At 34.3% G+C, this 17,963-nt stretch overlaps 1 protein-coding gene across 1 annotated transcript in view; it reads left to right on the top strand.

Moving 5' to 3' along the window:
- The window catches only part of CFAP47 (cilia and flagella associated protein 47), a 491,580-nt gene that overhangs the window by 108,692 nt on the left and 364,925 nt on the right, over positions 1–17,963 (top strand). The window contains exons 24-26 of the mRNA XM_020881679.2: positions 2,563–2,722; positions 7,430–7,625; positions 14,991–15,200. Of these exons, the coding sequence (XP_020737338.2) occupies positions 2,563–2,722; positions 7,430–7,625; positions 14,991–15,200 (566 nt within the window). The remainder of the gene's footprint in view (positions 1–2,562; positions 2,723–7,429; positions 7,626–14,990; positions 15,201–17,963) is intronic.

Below are 17,963 nucleotides of genomic sequence, written 5' to 3'. Positions count from 1 at the left end.
TGATTACATGGATCATTCTACACTCTTCAAATTTTGAAGAACAGGGTTTTTAAAAACCTGGTTGAAGGTTTTATTTTCATAATGACTAACACTGGAAAGATGAGTCTGCATACAAGTCATGTACATAGCTCCCAGATTCACAGGAACTTCACAAAGACAGTGCAGAGAGGTTTGGCATATACTTTACACAACTTTCCCTAGTGTTAACACCTTATACAACCAGAAAACATTTTCCTAACACTAACAAATTAGCATTAGTAAAATATTATTAGCTAAACAACAGACTCTATTCAGATTTCACCAGTTACTCACTAAGGGTCTTTTACTGCCCAGGGTCCAATCCAGCATACCATGTGGCATTTAGTCTCTTCTATTACATGATGGGTTCTCAGCGTTGCTAATATTTTATGACCTTGTTAATTTTAAAGAATATTGATCTGGTAGTTTTTTTCAGAATGTTATTTAATTTTGGTTTGTCTCATATTTTTCACCTGACTTGTCTCCGTTCTTATTTTCTATGGACTTTGGGGAAGAATGTCACATAGGTGAAATATTCATTTTGTCACATCATGTGAAAGGAGTACATGTTATCAATAAACACACCGTGTTTATTGTAAAGCTGGAGAAGCTATTTTTCCCCTTTGTACACTCTATACTGTGGAAGTGAGTCATCAATTTCAGCCCACACTCAAGGGGTGGGGGTCAAGCTCCACCTTCTGGAGGGGACATTTACATGTATTATTTGAAATTTTTCTGTAATAAAGATTGTTCCCTTCCTCCCTCCCTTTATTTATTTATTTGTCAGTATGAACCCACATATATTTATTTCCTATTCTCAGTTTTAATCCAGTGTTCATTTTTGCTTATGCTGCTAAAATTGTTCCAGCTTTGGCTATTAGGACATCTTTTAGATTGACCCTTTGACCTACTCTTGTTCTTATGACTTTTAAACATTTCTCTTACTTTCTATGACTACAGAATGGTCCAGGGTTACTTTTATTTTAGTTGTTCTAGCTCCTGAGTCAACATTTTCTCCAAGAAACCTCAGTATCTTTTATGGGAAAACGGTATTTAGAAAACAAGGTCTATATACAAGGTGTGCTAGCTGCTTCTGTGGTGTCACATGTTCTAGGTCCTTTTGGCAGATAGTGCCAGGAAATACTTGTATGTGTAAAAATCCATGAATACACATATATCGGTAGCTTTTCTATCAACCTGCCTATCATCTATTTATATCTACCTTTTCCTGTCTACCTGTCTATCTAAACATGAGTTTTAACTGATAGCTCTTACTCTAATCCTACACCACAAGGTTCATTCCATCTTTCTCCCTTGTTCATTTTTAACTCTTCTCTGACAATGAGAAGTCTGACTCTCTTATTTATAGTATATTTACTTATTTTTTAACCCTGGCGTACTTAGTAAAGAAGTTTCAGGAGTTTTAACCTGTACTCTGTTAGAATTATTAGCATATTTTCCAACTAGAGTACAGTGTTTATAAAGAGTATCTTTTTGTCTTTAGCTTTATATAGTTTCCAGTCAAAACACAGTTTTCCAGAATTACATAAGCCATTCTTTACCCAGTACCTTCAGTGAGGTTATTTCATATGTTTGCGATGTAATTTGTCACAGTCTACAATCCATCCTGGGATCGCTAACATCTTGGTTTATTGCTTTTAATTTTCATATCTTTAAGTTCACTCCTTGCAGTATATAATTGTTTGGGTCTTGGAAATTGCATAGAATGGTTTACCACGTCAGTGCCATATAGAACAGTTTTATTACACTGAAAAATCTGTCTATAACCCCTTGGCAATTGACTACTTCTCCTTCCACCAACATTTGGCAGCAATTGATTTTATTTTTCATCCAAAAAATTTTGCATTTCGAGACTGACAGGTAATTTAATTATGCAATGTGTAGAGATTTGCATTCAGCATCTTTCACTTAAAATTAAGTAAATATGTAATACTCACTTATGTTTTTACTTGAATTAATATTTTACTTATTTTATCACTGAATTTTATCCTATTTTATGGCTGTACTGCAGTTTGTTTATGCATCCATTTGTTGATAGAAATCATGTTTGTTTCGACTTCCAGGGGTTGGTGATTATGAACAAAGCTGATATAAACATTCACATACAGATTTTTGTATAAACATAAATTTTCAATTTACTTAGGAAAATAATTAAGACTAGGTTTACTGGATCATTTGCTAAGTGTATATTTAGTATTATAAGAAGCTCTCAAACTGTCTTCCAACATGACTGTACCAATTTGCATTCTACCATCATGAATGAAGGTTCTTGTTACCCTGCATCTTTCCTAACTAGCAGAGCTACTTTGAGTACTTTCATAGTTGTTAACGGGCTCTGAACATATTCATGTACCTCTTTGTTTGCCTAATGTTCACTTTTAAAACATTTTTTCTGTGATTACCACTTTTAATTGCTTACTTTGTGTGTAGGACCATCAAGTTGCTATGGCAATGCAAATTAAATTTTATATTGCATATTGTAATCTTTATAAATTTCTTCTTTTATTTTTCATGTGTGAACAGAATCTGGTCTTACATAATACTTCAAGACAAAATGTAGAGTGGAATTTGGATATTAGAAATACTAATAAACTTTTCAAAGATGGTATATTCAAATTTAGCACACTCAGTGGAACTCTGCAACCAAATGAAGAGTGTAATGTTGCTGTAAATTTCTGTCCAAGTAAGTACTTTTTTCTTGTATTTGTTGTTATTTCTCTATCAGTTTATCATTCACATATTTTATTTTACTATGTATATGAAACTTTATATTATTATATGTACTTAAAACAGTTTTAAGAAATTTCTTACTAAAATTTTGTAGTAACTATCATTATAAATGACTCCCTGTGATCCTTTCCTCCTGGTGTTCGTGCTGTTATATACTCCCCTCCTACATCAAATAAGGTTAATATATGGCTTGTGGGATATTATGGATGTGATGGTGTCTGACCTCTAAGGGTTTATCAGAAAAGGCATTGCAACCCCTGACTTACATGGATTGCTTGCTTTGGGGAAAGCTGGCCAGAATGTCTGTTTATCTATATTTCTACTTTCCTGGTTTATTTTTTTAATTGCAAAAATATTCCAGCTTGAACATCTGGAAGTTCACAGTTCACATACTGTTGAAATCTGGCTTGGGGAGTTTTGAGCATTATTTTTCTAGCGTGTGAGATGAATGCAGTTGTGCACTATTTTAAGCATTCTTTGGCACTGCCTTTCTTTGGGAAGATTATTCTAGTTATTTTGGGGAAGGGGTGGAGATTTCCAGGAATTGGGCCACCACCCACTCCTTGGTCTTTTGACAGTGCCTTGGAACTGTCATGGCACCTCTGGGTGTGTCATTTAGCTTGCTGATTGAGGATCAAGGTCTAGTCTTGTCTGCCATCTTGGTCCCATTTGATTCTAATCATTTATGTTGTGTCCTTGGGCTATGTCATTCTTTCAAAAGTTGTGCCCTGCCCCTTTCCCTTCTGTTACAATACTATAGTGTATCTTTAAACATCTGCTAAAATGGTAGCTCTCATATTAACTGTTCTTACTTTTTTTTTTAATGTGGGAACAAGAGGTATCTCTCTGCATCCATGTATTTCAAATAATTCAAAATTAGTCTAGTCTTTTTTTTTTAATTGGAACCAAAACTGTTAGAAGAAAATGGTTTCCTTTTGGACAAGTTACAATAGTATTGATGCCATTTTGCTTTTTGGCTCAAAATCTGTTTTTCTATCCACCCTTTGCCCTAAATCAGATCCATTCTCTATCTTTTTAACATCACCCCCTTCTTATGTGCAAGCCAAAATTCCAATCATTTTATTAAAGTAGCTTCTCATCCCCAGGTCACAGGGCTTTGGGCGGAGGGATTAATAAGCAGCAAAGAAAGCAACTTGTTTGCTTTTCCCAGCCTCTTGAAGGTTGTGAGTCTTTAACTGACTTAGTATTTCTTCTAACTATACCTGGTGACATCTTGTCTTGGTTCTTTGTGCTATCCTGTAGTATCTGCTCTTTTATTCTAGTAGGCATTGGTGATTGATTATACTTTTGTTTGGCCATTTTCTCTTTTGTAATCTGACTGTGGTATAAGCCTTTTATTTCAAACCATAATCAGTGCTTTTATGTCTCCTTCAATTTCCTTTGCCTTGTAGATTCAAGCTTTGCCATCAATATCGCTTAAAGAAGTGCAATTATGCTTTATCTCCACCTTGGCTAGACTCTGTTATCCTGGTCACCAAGCCGGGTTGCCTTATCCTCTCAGGGTTTTCAGGAGTTTGACTGAGGTGATTTTGTTTTTCACTCCCCCTGTATTGTTCTCCCTTGGACTTCCACAAAAAATAAAGGTGGAACTGTGATGGTATCTCTTGGTGGTTTAATCACTAAGTTGTGTCCAGTTCTTACAACCCCATGGTCTATAGTCCACCAGGCTCCTCTGTCCATGGGATTTTCCAGGCAGAAATACTGGAGTGGGTTGCCATTTCCTTCTCCAGGGGATCTTCCCAACCCAGAGATTGAACATGGGTCTCCTGCATTGAAGGCAGATTCTTTACCATCTGAACCACAGGAAGGCCCTGTGATAGTATCTGTTATCCACACGGATATCTAGGCAAATCACCAATCCCTTCTGAGTCTGAACCATTGTTCTTGAATCTAATTTGTATGGCTAGACTCTCACTCCCTGTGGATAAGGTTGTTCTTAGTTCTCCTGTGAATGCCCTCAATGTTTAGTGAGCCTGACACCCAGGATGGACACATCTTAGAAAATTCTCAACAGGAGAATCCCTGTTACATTACCACTGAATTTTTCAGATACTGAGCTTTAGGAACTGAGGGTACTGACATCTAATTTTTTTTTAGCAGACAGGAGCACAGAACAGAAGGAAGGTGTTTGAAAAATATCTATAGTGGTTTATTTTTTTTTTAATTTTTTTAGTTGGAGGCTAATTACTTTACATCATTACAGTAGTTTTTGTTGTACATTGAAATGAATTAGCCATGGATTTACATGTATTCCCCATCCCAGTCCCCCCTCCCACCTCCCTCTCCACCCGATCCCTCTGGGTCTTCCCAGTGCACCAGGCCCGAGCACTTGTCTCATGTACCCAACCTGGGCTGGTTATCTGTTTCACCCTAGATAATATACATGTTTCAATGCTGTTCTTTTGAAACATCCCACCCTCGCCTTCTCCCAGAGTCCACAAGTCTGTTCTATATATCTGAGTCTCTTTTTCTGTTTTGCATATAGGGTTATTTCCTCTTTTGCAAGAAGTCTATACTAGTATTTGTCCCTAGTTGGCAGCATCTGCTTAAATACCTTTGTAGTTTATATACCACAGTCTGAAGCATACCACATGTTATTTCCATAATATTTTTCTAAGTAAAGGGGTATTATAGTAACCTATGTTTTTCTCCCTAATCATTCTTACTTATGAAGCAGTGTTAGGATTATAGGCTCTTGTATATGCTGTTTGGATCTATCCAGATTCCCATTGATGGGCTTTTCCATCCCTCTCTCAGTTGTGAGTGTTTGTCCCCTTCTCCAGGGTATTGCCCTTGGCTAGAGGAAGATGCCTCATGCACAGATACCTAGGAAATTAAGTCTAACCAACACACTAGTGTTGGTTACTATCAGCTTACCCAACCCACTCCCTCCTCCCCGCACCCCATCTGACCCCATGAGATCAGGTTGAGTCTGTATTCTAAAACTACCCCTTCTCATAGCTTCTTGCCCTTCCCTATTCTGCTTCCCTCCTTTACCCACAGGTTCCTCCTGAGAGCTCTCCCTCAGTAAATCACTTGCATTGGGATCTCTCAGACACTGCCATATTTTACACTACTGGCAGTCTAATACCCGTTATTAGCTATGTTAACAGTAGAAAAGGCAGTCTAAGAACCTGTTACCACTTCTAAGGTCTTGAGAATTCATTAAGCTGTGTGTTCGCTCTCAGTAATATTCTGTAAGATAGTGTTGCAGTAAATCTACATCCAGCATACCTTTTATCCTGGCCTTGTATATTCAATGTAGATTTATAGGTGAGAGAGAATACATCAGATACTGTAATTAGTAGACTTTAACAGTCTTTTTATTTTTTATTCCTTCTGTTTAGAACTCTGAAAATATGATAGAAAGCATCAAATATTTCCTGCGATCTAAAGTTTACTTTATAAAACTTACTAGGTCTTGTTGGATATTTCTGTGAATTTCTTCTTAGTTTCTAATGTGTCTTGGTACTAAAAGAAATAGCATAAAAACTAGTCCAGCCAAAGCTACCATCTGTATTTCTATTCAGAGCTTTTCCTTTAATGTCCCTAATGAACATTTATATCCAGATGAAGTGGTCTGGATCGTTTAGATGGAAATAAGAAAAATTTCCATTTGACTTTTTTTTCAATGTGGGACTGAGCCCATGCAGTCAAACTTGTTGGTTCCCTCCATAAGATACACTCCTAACTCTTAAAAAATTTAAGCATGCCTATAACCCTTTTAAATAACTTATCTCTCAGATGAGAGAGAAGGCATACCTGGGCTTAAAAACATGTATTATTGAAGCCACAGTAGTCTTAGATTATATAAGGAGCATCATTCTCCATTATCCCAGAAACCTTTAAATTTTATGAAACCCAGAAGTAAACTCAAAGCAGCTCATTCAAAATTCAGAATTCAGTAAGTTTTTGAATTCTAAAATAGAACATTGAGTTCACACTCACAAGATCATACTTTTCTGCCTATGAGATTTACGTTTGGAGACTTGAATCTTGAAAGACATTGGCACCTGCAGTGGTGGCACCGGTTGTCTGAGCCCACCTGCTGCCTCTGTGCTGAGCCCTCTTCTCCAGCACAAACTGCCTTTCCTCCTGTGAGTTGCCACGTGGTAATTTCCTATCTTTTCCTACCAGATGAGATTAGCCAGTCAACCCTAACAGCCTTTCATAAACCTAAAAACCTGAGAGAAAGCTTGTTCGTTTCCTCTCAGCATATCCTTTTCTCAGTAGACCCCTAAGATCCTTATGGCAGTTATCTGACCTCATCTTCATACTGACTATACCAAAGTGATGGGTAGCTCCTGTTAAGGCACAGAAAGCAATTAAAAAATACAAGTCCTGTTGTACTTTGTCCCCAAGGTATATGTATTTTCCCATAACAATGAAAATCTGTTTTAAGGGAACATGCTCTATTTCTACACAGAGTGTTCTTTAAAAGAGTTAAATTTCCATGACACCTCATTACATGTCTTAAGTTTCTTAGCAGGGTAAATTCAGTTTCCAGTCAATCTATTCGGCTCCACTAAACCATAACTTCATAGTACATCTTAATATTTAGTAAGATTTAAATTATATAAAATTTTTTACTGTGTGTGCACTAATCTAAAATACTTTAAAAACATTTTTCTTTCATTAGAACAGCCTGGAGAATACACAGCTGATATCCCTATGCGTTTAAATGATAAGCCATTTTGCTATCGAATGTTACATCTGCTTGGAGAGATAAAATCACCTAAGTTATTATTTGTCCCTCCTTTCATATGTTTTACTCCTGTTCCTTTGGATGTACCAGCTGTGATGGATGTCAACATTTTACCTCAGAACTATTTCAGGTAAACACCTAATGTGAATTTACCACATCTTCTTCAAGTACTTTTTTGTTTCTGTCTGCGTTATATGAGTCATGAGCAATGTCTGACTGTTTCTATAGATGGAGTGAACTTTTAAAATATTTAACTGTACATTTAAATTAAAAATACCCCCCAAGAGCTCATTTAGTTATCTCAGTTTTTAAATTTTCTTATAAAAATTTTTGATATGTCTAATTTTGTGACTTAAGATGCAAGCTTAAAACTTCAGTGTATTACTTTTCTTTTATTCCATGACCAATTACAGATCTAATGCCTTTTAAAACATGAATTTGTTCTCAAGTTTCATTGGTGTTCAGTAGTTCAGGTTAGTTTAGTCTTCACTGCTCAAGATCTCAGTAGGCAGAAATCAGGGTGTGGACTATAGCAGCACATCATCTGTGACTCAGTACTCCTCCAAATTGGCAGAATTAATCCTTGTAGTTGTAGGACTCAGACATCATTTTTTTTTTTTGCTCGCTGTTTGCTTGGGCACCTCTCAGCTCTTATGGGCCACCCTCAAGTCTTAGACATGTGGTCCTCTTCTTACAACGTGGTATTTAACTCATTCAAAGCCAGAAGTACACCATCTCTTTGACTTTTGTCTCTCACCTGATTAAATTTGATTCACCCATGATTGCGTCCCTTTTGCTTACTCAAATTCCATTAGCTAGGGATCTTCATTACATATGGAAGGTCCCTTTACTATTGCCATATAGCATAACTTAATCATCAAAGTAGTGTCTCATCATATTTATATTTATATTCATCTGCCACCCAAGGAATGGGAATTATGCAGTTTGTACACCAAGGAACAGGACTCTTGGTGGCCATCACAGAATTCTACCTATCGTAGTGCACATGCTATAGAGAAATGTTACCTGTTTGCATTTTTAAAAAATTGATAAGCAGCTCAAGCCCCAGTACTCTATTGGACTAGATACATTATGAGTCCTCACATTACAAAACAGACAGCCTGTATGTGTGTGTGTATAAAACTGTTGGAATACTGAGAAGCGTGAGAGGTCTCTAAAGGGCTGAGAGCAAACCAAAACATACATACTTATAAGCTGAAACCAGAGTAGGAGTGGTGAACTGGATCAACATACCAAATTCAGGCTTGTTTCTAAATCTTAAGACAATTTCAAGATAGGAAAACTTAATCTCAGATCCCTGGATTAATCCAGGGACACTGGAAGAGGCTAAAATGATTCCATGTCAGTAAGTCCTTCTATCTTTCAGTAGGAACAAGCAAATCTTCTCTAGATCAGTGGTTCTTAAACTTTGAGATATGTGTGTGTGTGTGTGTGTGTGTGTATAAAACCTCTGCTTTTGAAAAATCCATCCGAAAATTCTGAGATATATATTTTCGGATGGATTTTTCAAAAGCAGAGGTTATTAGATCCTATGTCTAGAATTTATGATTCAGTAAGCCTGGAATGGGATGTAATAATTCATATTCCTAATAAGTTTCCAAATGATATTGATACTCCTGTTCATAAAATGAACAGGAATTTCTACTCAAAATGAAGCCATCCTCAATTTTGGCCTATATTTCAGTTTTCATAGATTGCTAACAGCCAGACAGGAGCACAGTGTCAAGCATTACAAAACTCACCAGGAGGGAAGACACCATAACTTAGAGTCAGCACAAACAGTCTTAAGATTTAGACTCTTTAAGTAATTCAGATATTGGATTTATCAGATATAAAGTATAAATATTTTGTTAAAAAATAAAAGGTGGCATTATAAAAATTAGTTATTAACATGGGATTGTATAATGTAGATTGGAAAATGAACCAAATATGTCTTTTAGAAATTTTAAAATAAAGCATGTAAGGTTAAATTTTAAGGGCATCCATTAAACCTAAACACAGAAACAAACAAAACTTCAGTTAACTTTACAGGAGAAGCACACTTTTTAAATGAAGGTAAAACCAAAACAAAAATGATGGCAAAAACTCAAAATAGTTGAGTAATGCAGTGGAATGTAAATAAACTGACCAGTTAAAAGACAGAGGCTCTTAGAGTAAATAAGGAAAAATTCCAACTTCCTATTTTAAAAAGCATGTATGAAATGTAAGGACAAAATAGATTAAAATAAAGTGGGTTTTCTCAACTTCAGAACTGTTGATATTTTGAGGATAATAATTCCTTTTTTTTTATTAAAGTCTATCCTATACTTTGTAGGATATTAAGTAGCCTCCCCCTCTAATCCTGCAGTTGTGAAAGAAAATAAAAATAATAGAATGTCTCCACACATTGCTGCATTTCTCCTTTGGAGCAAAACCACTCCTAGTTTGAGAACTATCAAGTTAAAATATTGATTTACATTACATTAAAATAGTTATTATGATCATTTCCATAGATGCAGAAAAAAAAGCATTTGACAAAAGTCAAAAATAATTTATCATAAAACTCTTAAACAGTAATAAAAGAGAAGTTATTTAAGTTGGCAAAGTTTTCTGTCATAAACCTAGAGGAAACATTATTATGGATACTGGAATATAAATAAATTGCCTTTAAATAAAATAAAAAAGGCAAAGATGCCTATTATCACTGTCTCTCTAACACGTTTTACTAGAGAACCTAGTCCATGCCAGAAGTTAAGAGAAATAAAATATGTGAGGATAGAAAAATTAGCTTCAGAACCAGCATTAGCTGTTGATTAGGAGATTTTCCATATAGGAAATGAAAAGAATGTATATGCAGGTATTTAAAGCTATGAAGATCATTTATCAAGATAAACAAATGTAAGTCCAGCATTTAAAGTTCAGTAGTATTTCAGCACACAACATTTAGAGCATGCAACTGTAAAACTACTGTCCTTAAAAACATTAACAATTGAAGTAATAGGAAGAATTGTACGTGACTATATGGAGAAAATTATAAATCTTAAATCGAAGAACTCATAAATAAATGAAGATTTAATATTCAGGATTGTAAAAAGCACAGTTCTCCACAAATCAACTTACATTTTTCATGCAACTGCAATAAAAATTCAAATAAGAATTTTCATCAAGATTGACAAGTAAATTCTAAATCTTATATGGAAAAATCAAGGGTCAAGAATAGCCACACCACCCCTGAAGAAGAAGAAGAAGGTGAGAAAGGCTTGTCTGCCCAAATACCAAGAGTGAATCGATGTGACAGTGGTGCAGTGATAGATTAAATGAGCAAAGGAATCCAGTAGACTTGAAAACGGCCCACACATGGACAGATACTGAATATATGACAAAGGCAGTATAGATCTTTGGAGAAAAAAGACTGCTATTCAATAAATGGTGCTGAGATAATTAACTGTATGAAATAGTTCAAACTGGATTCCTGTCTACTTAATACATGAAAATTCATTACACATTGATTAAAAGGCAAAATGTAAGAAAAGAGAAAACAATTTTAATGTCTGTGGGTAGAGAAAGATTTCTTAAACATGACTTAAAATTATGCTAAGAGTAAAATAAATAACTGATGATAATTAATCAGAAAAATATCAAATAGCAGAAATGTTGACAAAAAGTTTCAATAGATATTTCACAGATAAAATAGAAAACACATGAAAAAATATACAGTAATTGACCTCTTTGTAAACTTGAAAGTGAGAATTAGAGACTACAGCAAGATATCATTTTGTTTGTCCTAGATAGGCAATCATTAGGAAGTCGGGCTACCAGTTAGAGTGTCAGTGAGTAAGAACACAGTAGATAATACTATGTAAGGTGTAATATCTGCATATTTCACAGCCCAACATTTCCACTTCACAGTATATACAAGAAAAATGCATCAGGGAAATGCAAATTAAACCACAATGAGGTATCACTTCACACTTATCAGAATGGCTGTTGTCACAAAGGCAATGAATAATAAATGTTACCGAGGATATGGAGAAAAGGGAACTCTAGTTCACTGTTGGTGGGAGTGGACATTGCCTTAGCCACTATGGCACATGGCATGGCGGGTCCTCAAAACATTGAAAATAGAGCTATCATACGATCCAGCAATTCCACTCCTGGGTATATATCCAAAATAACAAAAACACTAATTCAAAAAGATACACACACCCCAGTGTTCATAGCAGCACTATTTATAATAGCCAAGGTATGGAAGCAGCCTGAGTGCCCATCGATAGACTAATGGATAAAGAAGATGTGTATATATTCTACATATTCAATGGAATACTATTTGGCCCTAAAAAAGAATTAAATTTTACCATTCACAGCAAACATGGATGGGCCTGGAGGGTATTATGCTTAGTAAAGTAAGTCAGACAAAGACAGGTACTGTGTGTTTTCACTTATGTGTAGAATCTAAAAAATAAATGAATATAACAAAAGAGAAACAGATTTATAGATAACAGAGGGAAAAAATAGTAATGGGGAAGGGTCAAGATAAGGGAAGCAGATTAAAAGGTACAAACCACCATGTATAAAAAAAATAAGCTACAAAGATATATTTTACAACAGGGAATATAACTAATATTTAATAACAATATAAGTATTGAATCAGTATGCTGTACATCTGAAAAATTATAACATTGAAAATCAACTATACTTAAAAACTCTTGCACATGTGTACTACAAGGTATGTTTGAAATTATTCATAGTTGCATTATTCAGAATAGTGAAATCTGGGAGCTACACAAATGTCCAGTGACATGTGAGAGTATAATTAATTTGTGATATATATGCATGTGAATGAATATTCTATATCTGTGATGTGGAGGAATTTTAATAAGACAACTGTATTAGGAATCTTAGAAAACAAAATACTGAAATTCATTAAAAGAAAGTCAAAGAAAGCTGCATATATTGATACCCTGTATATAAAATGACAAAAAAGGACAATGAAACAAATTTATACTTAAAAATATATGCCTGTCCATAGATATAAAGAAATAGATGTAAAGAGTGATCAGTTGACATGTTAAATATATATAAATTGTGGGGATTTGTGTACCATTATTTTCGTAAACTACCAAATCTTAAACCCACCTCAGAGCTTCTCTAGTTCAAAACTTTATCGTGCAGTTAATCATTCTGAGATCCAAAGAAAACAAGTTCCAAGTGTGACGGAAATTAATGAAAATCATCGAAGTTGAAAAGCATAGAATGGCCATTAGCTTCTAACATTTGGCTTACAAGATATGATGAATGCTTACTTGTGCCTCAGGGAATTGCTCTAAATGCCATTTTGTGAGAGAGTGTAGTTCTTGAACATTAACTTGGCAACTCTGGAATTCACGATTTTTTCAAGATTCGATCTTATAAGTAGATATTAAACTCTGTTGCTTGAATAGGAAATAGAAATGAATTATATTGTGCTAGAAATTACTTTTTTTTGTCAACAAACATTGTCTCATATATGAATCAATCTTTGCTCTTTCAGCTTTTGAATTAATGCATAATGATATCAATTTTAAAACTACTTCAAGTTAAAATCAGAGTCTTAACATGATATAATGAAATGAACATGTAAAAGGGACTGTAGAGATGATGTAACCTTTTATTATTATATATGCAAAAAAACTAATAGTGTTAATGACTTATCCAAAGACATTTAGTTAATTAGCAACAAATTGGACTCAAACCTGATTTATAAACTACTTTTTCATGTTTTATCCCATGAACCATATGAGTTTAAACTAGTTGAAGTTGAGAGCTTGTCTTACTTTTTCTAGTTAACTAGCTGAATAATCATTCTAATTAAGCTACTAGGGAAATAGGATTCACATTTGATAACATGTCTTATTTGCTATAGGAACCTGCATATATAATAAATCAAAGTAATACAATGAAATATTTATTGACAGCTAAAAGTTATCAGGTATTAAATAAAATTAGAAGTGAATAATAGGGCTTCCCTGGTGGTCCAGTGGTTAAGAATTCGCCTTGCGATATACAGGACACGGGTTTGATCCCTGGTGCCAGAAGATTCCCACATGCCGCAGAGCAGTTAAGTCCATGTGCCACAACTACTGAGCCAGTGCACTAGAACCCACGGCTGCAGCTACTGAAGCCTGTACACCCAGAGCACATGCTGTGTGTGGCAAGAGAAGCCACCACAATGAGAAGCTCACACACCTCATCTGGAGAGGGACTCACACTCTTCACACCTAGAGAAAGCACACACAGCAACCAAGACCGAGCCTAGCTAAAAAAAAAATAAATAAATCAACCTTTTACTTATTTATAAATTTTTATTTATGTTTATGTATATTATATAACTATAATATATAATATATATTTATTTTTAATTTTTATTTTATTTATATATAATATATATTTATATATATAATATATATATTTATAAATATATATAATTTATATATTATATATATTAAATATATATTATATTTATTTATATTTATATTTTATTTTATATTTTGTATTTTTATTTATATATATTATATATTTATTTTTTATTTATATTCATAAATTTTATTTATTTATAAACCTTTTATATAATATATATTATATTATAAATATATATATTTATTTATATATTTATATTTTATTTTTATTTTATATTTCATATTTTTATTTATATATATTATATGTTTATTTTTTATTTATATTTATAAATTTTATTTATTTGTTTATAAACCTTTTATTTATCCACAAATAAAAAGAAGTGGATACTATATACTATGCTATTAAAAACCAGAAACTTTTAGACTGGCTAAATTATAGTATATAATGAAATATAGTGTATAGTATACTATATAGTATATTAGTATATATAGTATAGTACATCTTAGTATAATTAGGATTAGTATATAGTCTTAGTATAGTATATAGTACATGTAGTATTAATGAAATGTATAGTATATAGTATATCATGAAATATGTGAACATTAATATTAATAGAATATTTTAATGCTAATGAGTGAAAAATATTCATGTCATATGTGTACAGTATTTAACTGTATGCAGATTAAAAATAGGTATGTATATTTGTTAATAATACTTAGTCTACATCCAATAAAGCTTTAGCTTTTAAAGGGATGATTTTTAGTAAATTTTTATTAGGACATATTTAAGACAATACTGTTTTTATCATGGCTGTGATTAAAAACACATTGTACTTGATCAGGCATTTAAACCCTCTTTTTTAATCCTGAGAGGACAAAAGGAATTTTTCATCATCTCATGCAGATTATCATATTATCAATTTTATTTATATTGTGACCAGAAAATAAGGAATGATATAAAAATATATTTAGGAATTGGGCATGTTATTGTAAATATTTGTTTTAATTTTTCTGATGATTCAAAAAACAGAGGAAAGCACATTTAAACCCAATTACTTGCACATACTTTGAGCTAATTTTTTTTTTTTAATTTTAAACAGGAATTCAGCTTTAAGTGTCCACATATCCCCAGCAAAGCTTCTTGATGGTAATGAGATTCAGCCTCTTTCTGTGAGTTTTCCAAAAGACAGAGTCATTATGGGCTCTTCCCTTGGAATTAATGCTTCACTCCCCTGCCGTCTCAGCTTCAAGTCATCTAAATCTGTATCACTTTTCACTCATGTTCTTTTCTGCGATAGCAGAAATAACTGGTAAGACATTTAAATGTAGATTCCTTTGTATCTGACAGTGAAGAATAATAGGTTTATATTCTACACTATTATAAAATGTTAAAAAGAAAGACATCTAAACTAATGACTTTGGACATAACATTTTTTTTTAAGTTCCAAATGCAATGTTGCTTTCATGAGAAACAGTGTGACAGTGGCTGCCAGCATATACTCTGGGGCTAGGCTGCCTGGATTTGAGTACTGGCTCTGTTAACTTTGGTGAAGTTAGGTAATCTTCTGAGTCTCTCGATTCTCTCATCTGTAAAATGGGGGTCATAGCAGAACCTGTCTATTCTCTAATAATGAGAAACTTGTTGAGTTGATTATTGTTGTGTTATTGTACAGGATCTGGCACAAAGGAAATGCCAGGTTAGTATTTAATGAAAATGAGAAACATCAGCGTAACAAGTTTCCAGACAATATGATTTTGTTACATGTTCCTTTGACAGGTTCAAGGAAATTAAAATACATCTAGGTTAAGCCATGTTTCTGGATTTCTTATGATATAGGACCAGAAATTTCACTTCTACATTATACCTTGAGATGATTTGACTTGCCAGATGGCAAACAGTGAATGTATAGAGCAGTGAAGTGTGTTTTAAAAAAAAGTTCATGGTGTAGAGTGCATTGTATACTAAAAATGAGTATGTACTCCATGTGATAATTTATTAACTTTGAGTGAGGTCATTATATAGTATATTCATAGTCAAAGGATTGATTCATGCATTAAGAATTAGAAGAGTGAGATACAGATGTACTGAAATGTTGCATCCAAGAAAAGCGTGGCCGGATCCAGGACCCAGCTCATGGAGTTCTGAGCTCCAGCTTCCATGTCCCTTTCTCACATATGTTGATGGATAAAATTACCTAAAGTATACCTCTCAGACTATTTTTCTCTTTTAATGCTAGCAGTCCATCTTTTGTTGACATTTAAAAAACAACAGCAGCTTCTTTTAATGGCATTGCTTTAGACTTCTATCAAGAACTGAACTCTTTGCCTCCATCCTGGGATACTTCTGTCTTTTTGTACATTACTGACCTTGTTTATAGAAGTTTAACTTTACTTTGCTCTAGTCCACAAGTTTGGATTTTGCCAAAAGCATTAAGTAAGGTGTACCTTTGAGCTCACAAATAAAAATCATGAATAACTTCTCCATGAATACCTTCTCCATAAATACCTTCTTCATTAAAGATAATGAAGGCTCAGACCACATTCACAGGGTGCAGAAGGAAAGAGTTTCAGTAAATGCTGTGTGAACTGGATGACTTCTTGGATGGTGGTACAGTTACCTCTAAGAGAGGTATGAATAGGTTTCGCTGTTACACTGTGTTGATGTCTAGTCAGCAAACAAGATGTTAGGAGACCTGAAAACAGCCTCTGGAAAGAGGAGAGTCATATATTTGATGATGATGGTTTTCTTGTCTTTTTGTTGTTGTATGTTTCCTTTCAGCCTTGAGACTCATTCTCCACTATATTTCCCCACCCTTCTTCCCTTACCTTAAACTCCATTTCAACCTTCAGCAGGTTTGAGATAAGGTAGAGCTTTTGAAACTAATTTAGAAACTTCAAAAATCATAAATGGGCTATAAAAGCATTGTCCATATACAAAGAAATATTCCCTGGAACCTTAATACTGGCAAATTCTTTTACTAATGCCTTGTAAACTCCTTATCTGGTTTCCCATAGTGCATATGATCAGCTCTTCTGTAAGAGAGCTAACATGAGTCACTGAAAATGAATATAAGAAATCTAAGTGACTTATTTATCAAAAAGATGTGTGAATGTGCTATTCAGATATCAGCTGTTTTCTTCTAGAAAGTGGTTCTTTTGTCTGAACGCTAGAATCACCTCAGGAGTTTTAAAAACTGCATATGTGTGCAGTTTTAAAAACTGCATAGTTGTGTCCAACTCTTCATGACCCCATGGACTATAGCCTACCAGGCTCTTCTGTCCATGGGATTCTCCAGGCAGGAATACTGAAGTGGGTTGCCATTTCCTTCTCCAAGGAATCTTCCCCACCCAGAAATGGAACCTATGTCTTCTGCATTGCAGGCACATTCTTTACTGCTGAGCCTTTAGCCTCCTTCTAACTCAGAGATAATATAATTTTTCTGGAAGGTGGCCTAGGCATTGCAAGTTTTAAAAACTTCCTGATAGCTTATGGTGAACCCTGTTGGATTTGTGATCTCTGAAGAAGATGATTTAGCTTTGGGACAAGGGACCAGGCTTGATTATTCATAGCTTTCATGTGGCAGAAGTTTTATTATAGTGAAAAAGGACAAAGAAAGCTTCTGAGAAAGAAGAGTGCCCCCCTTGCTAGTCTAATCAAGGCACTATATAGTTTTACCAGACCCACTCCTACAACATAAGATAACAAGATTAGTCAGAAGGTTTCTTGTTAAGAAGGAGAAACATGTCCTTGAGCAAGATACATTGTTGTTATATAATCATTAGTACAGAGCTTAAGGAAAAACATACACTGTTGGTGGGAATGCAAATTAGTACAGCCACTATGGAAAACAGTGTGGAGATTTCTTAAAAAGCTGGAAATAGAACTGCCATATGACCCAGCAATCCCACTTCTGGGCATACACACCAAGGAAACCAGATCTGAAAGGGACACGTGCACCCCAATGTTCATTGCAGCACTGTTTATAATAGCCAGGACATGGAAGCAACCCAGATGCCCATCAGCAGACGAATGGATGAGGAAGCTGTGGTACATATACACCATGGAATATTAC

This window comes from Odocoileus virginianus, unplaced genomic scaffold, assembly GCF_023699985.2.
Source record: "Odocoileus virginianus isolate 20LAN1187 ecotype Illinois unplaced genomic scaffold, Ovbor_1.2 Unplaced_Scaffold_10, whole genome shotgun sequence".
In the NCBI taxonomy this organism is placed as follows: domain Eukaryota; kingdom Metazoa; phylum Chordata; class Mammalia; order Artiodactyla; family Cervidae; genus Odocoileus; species Odocoileus virginianus.
Note: the sequence above shows the minus strand (reverse complement) of the source record. Positions and strands in the feature narration are given on the sequence as shown.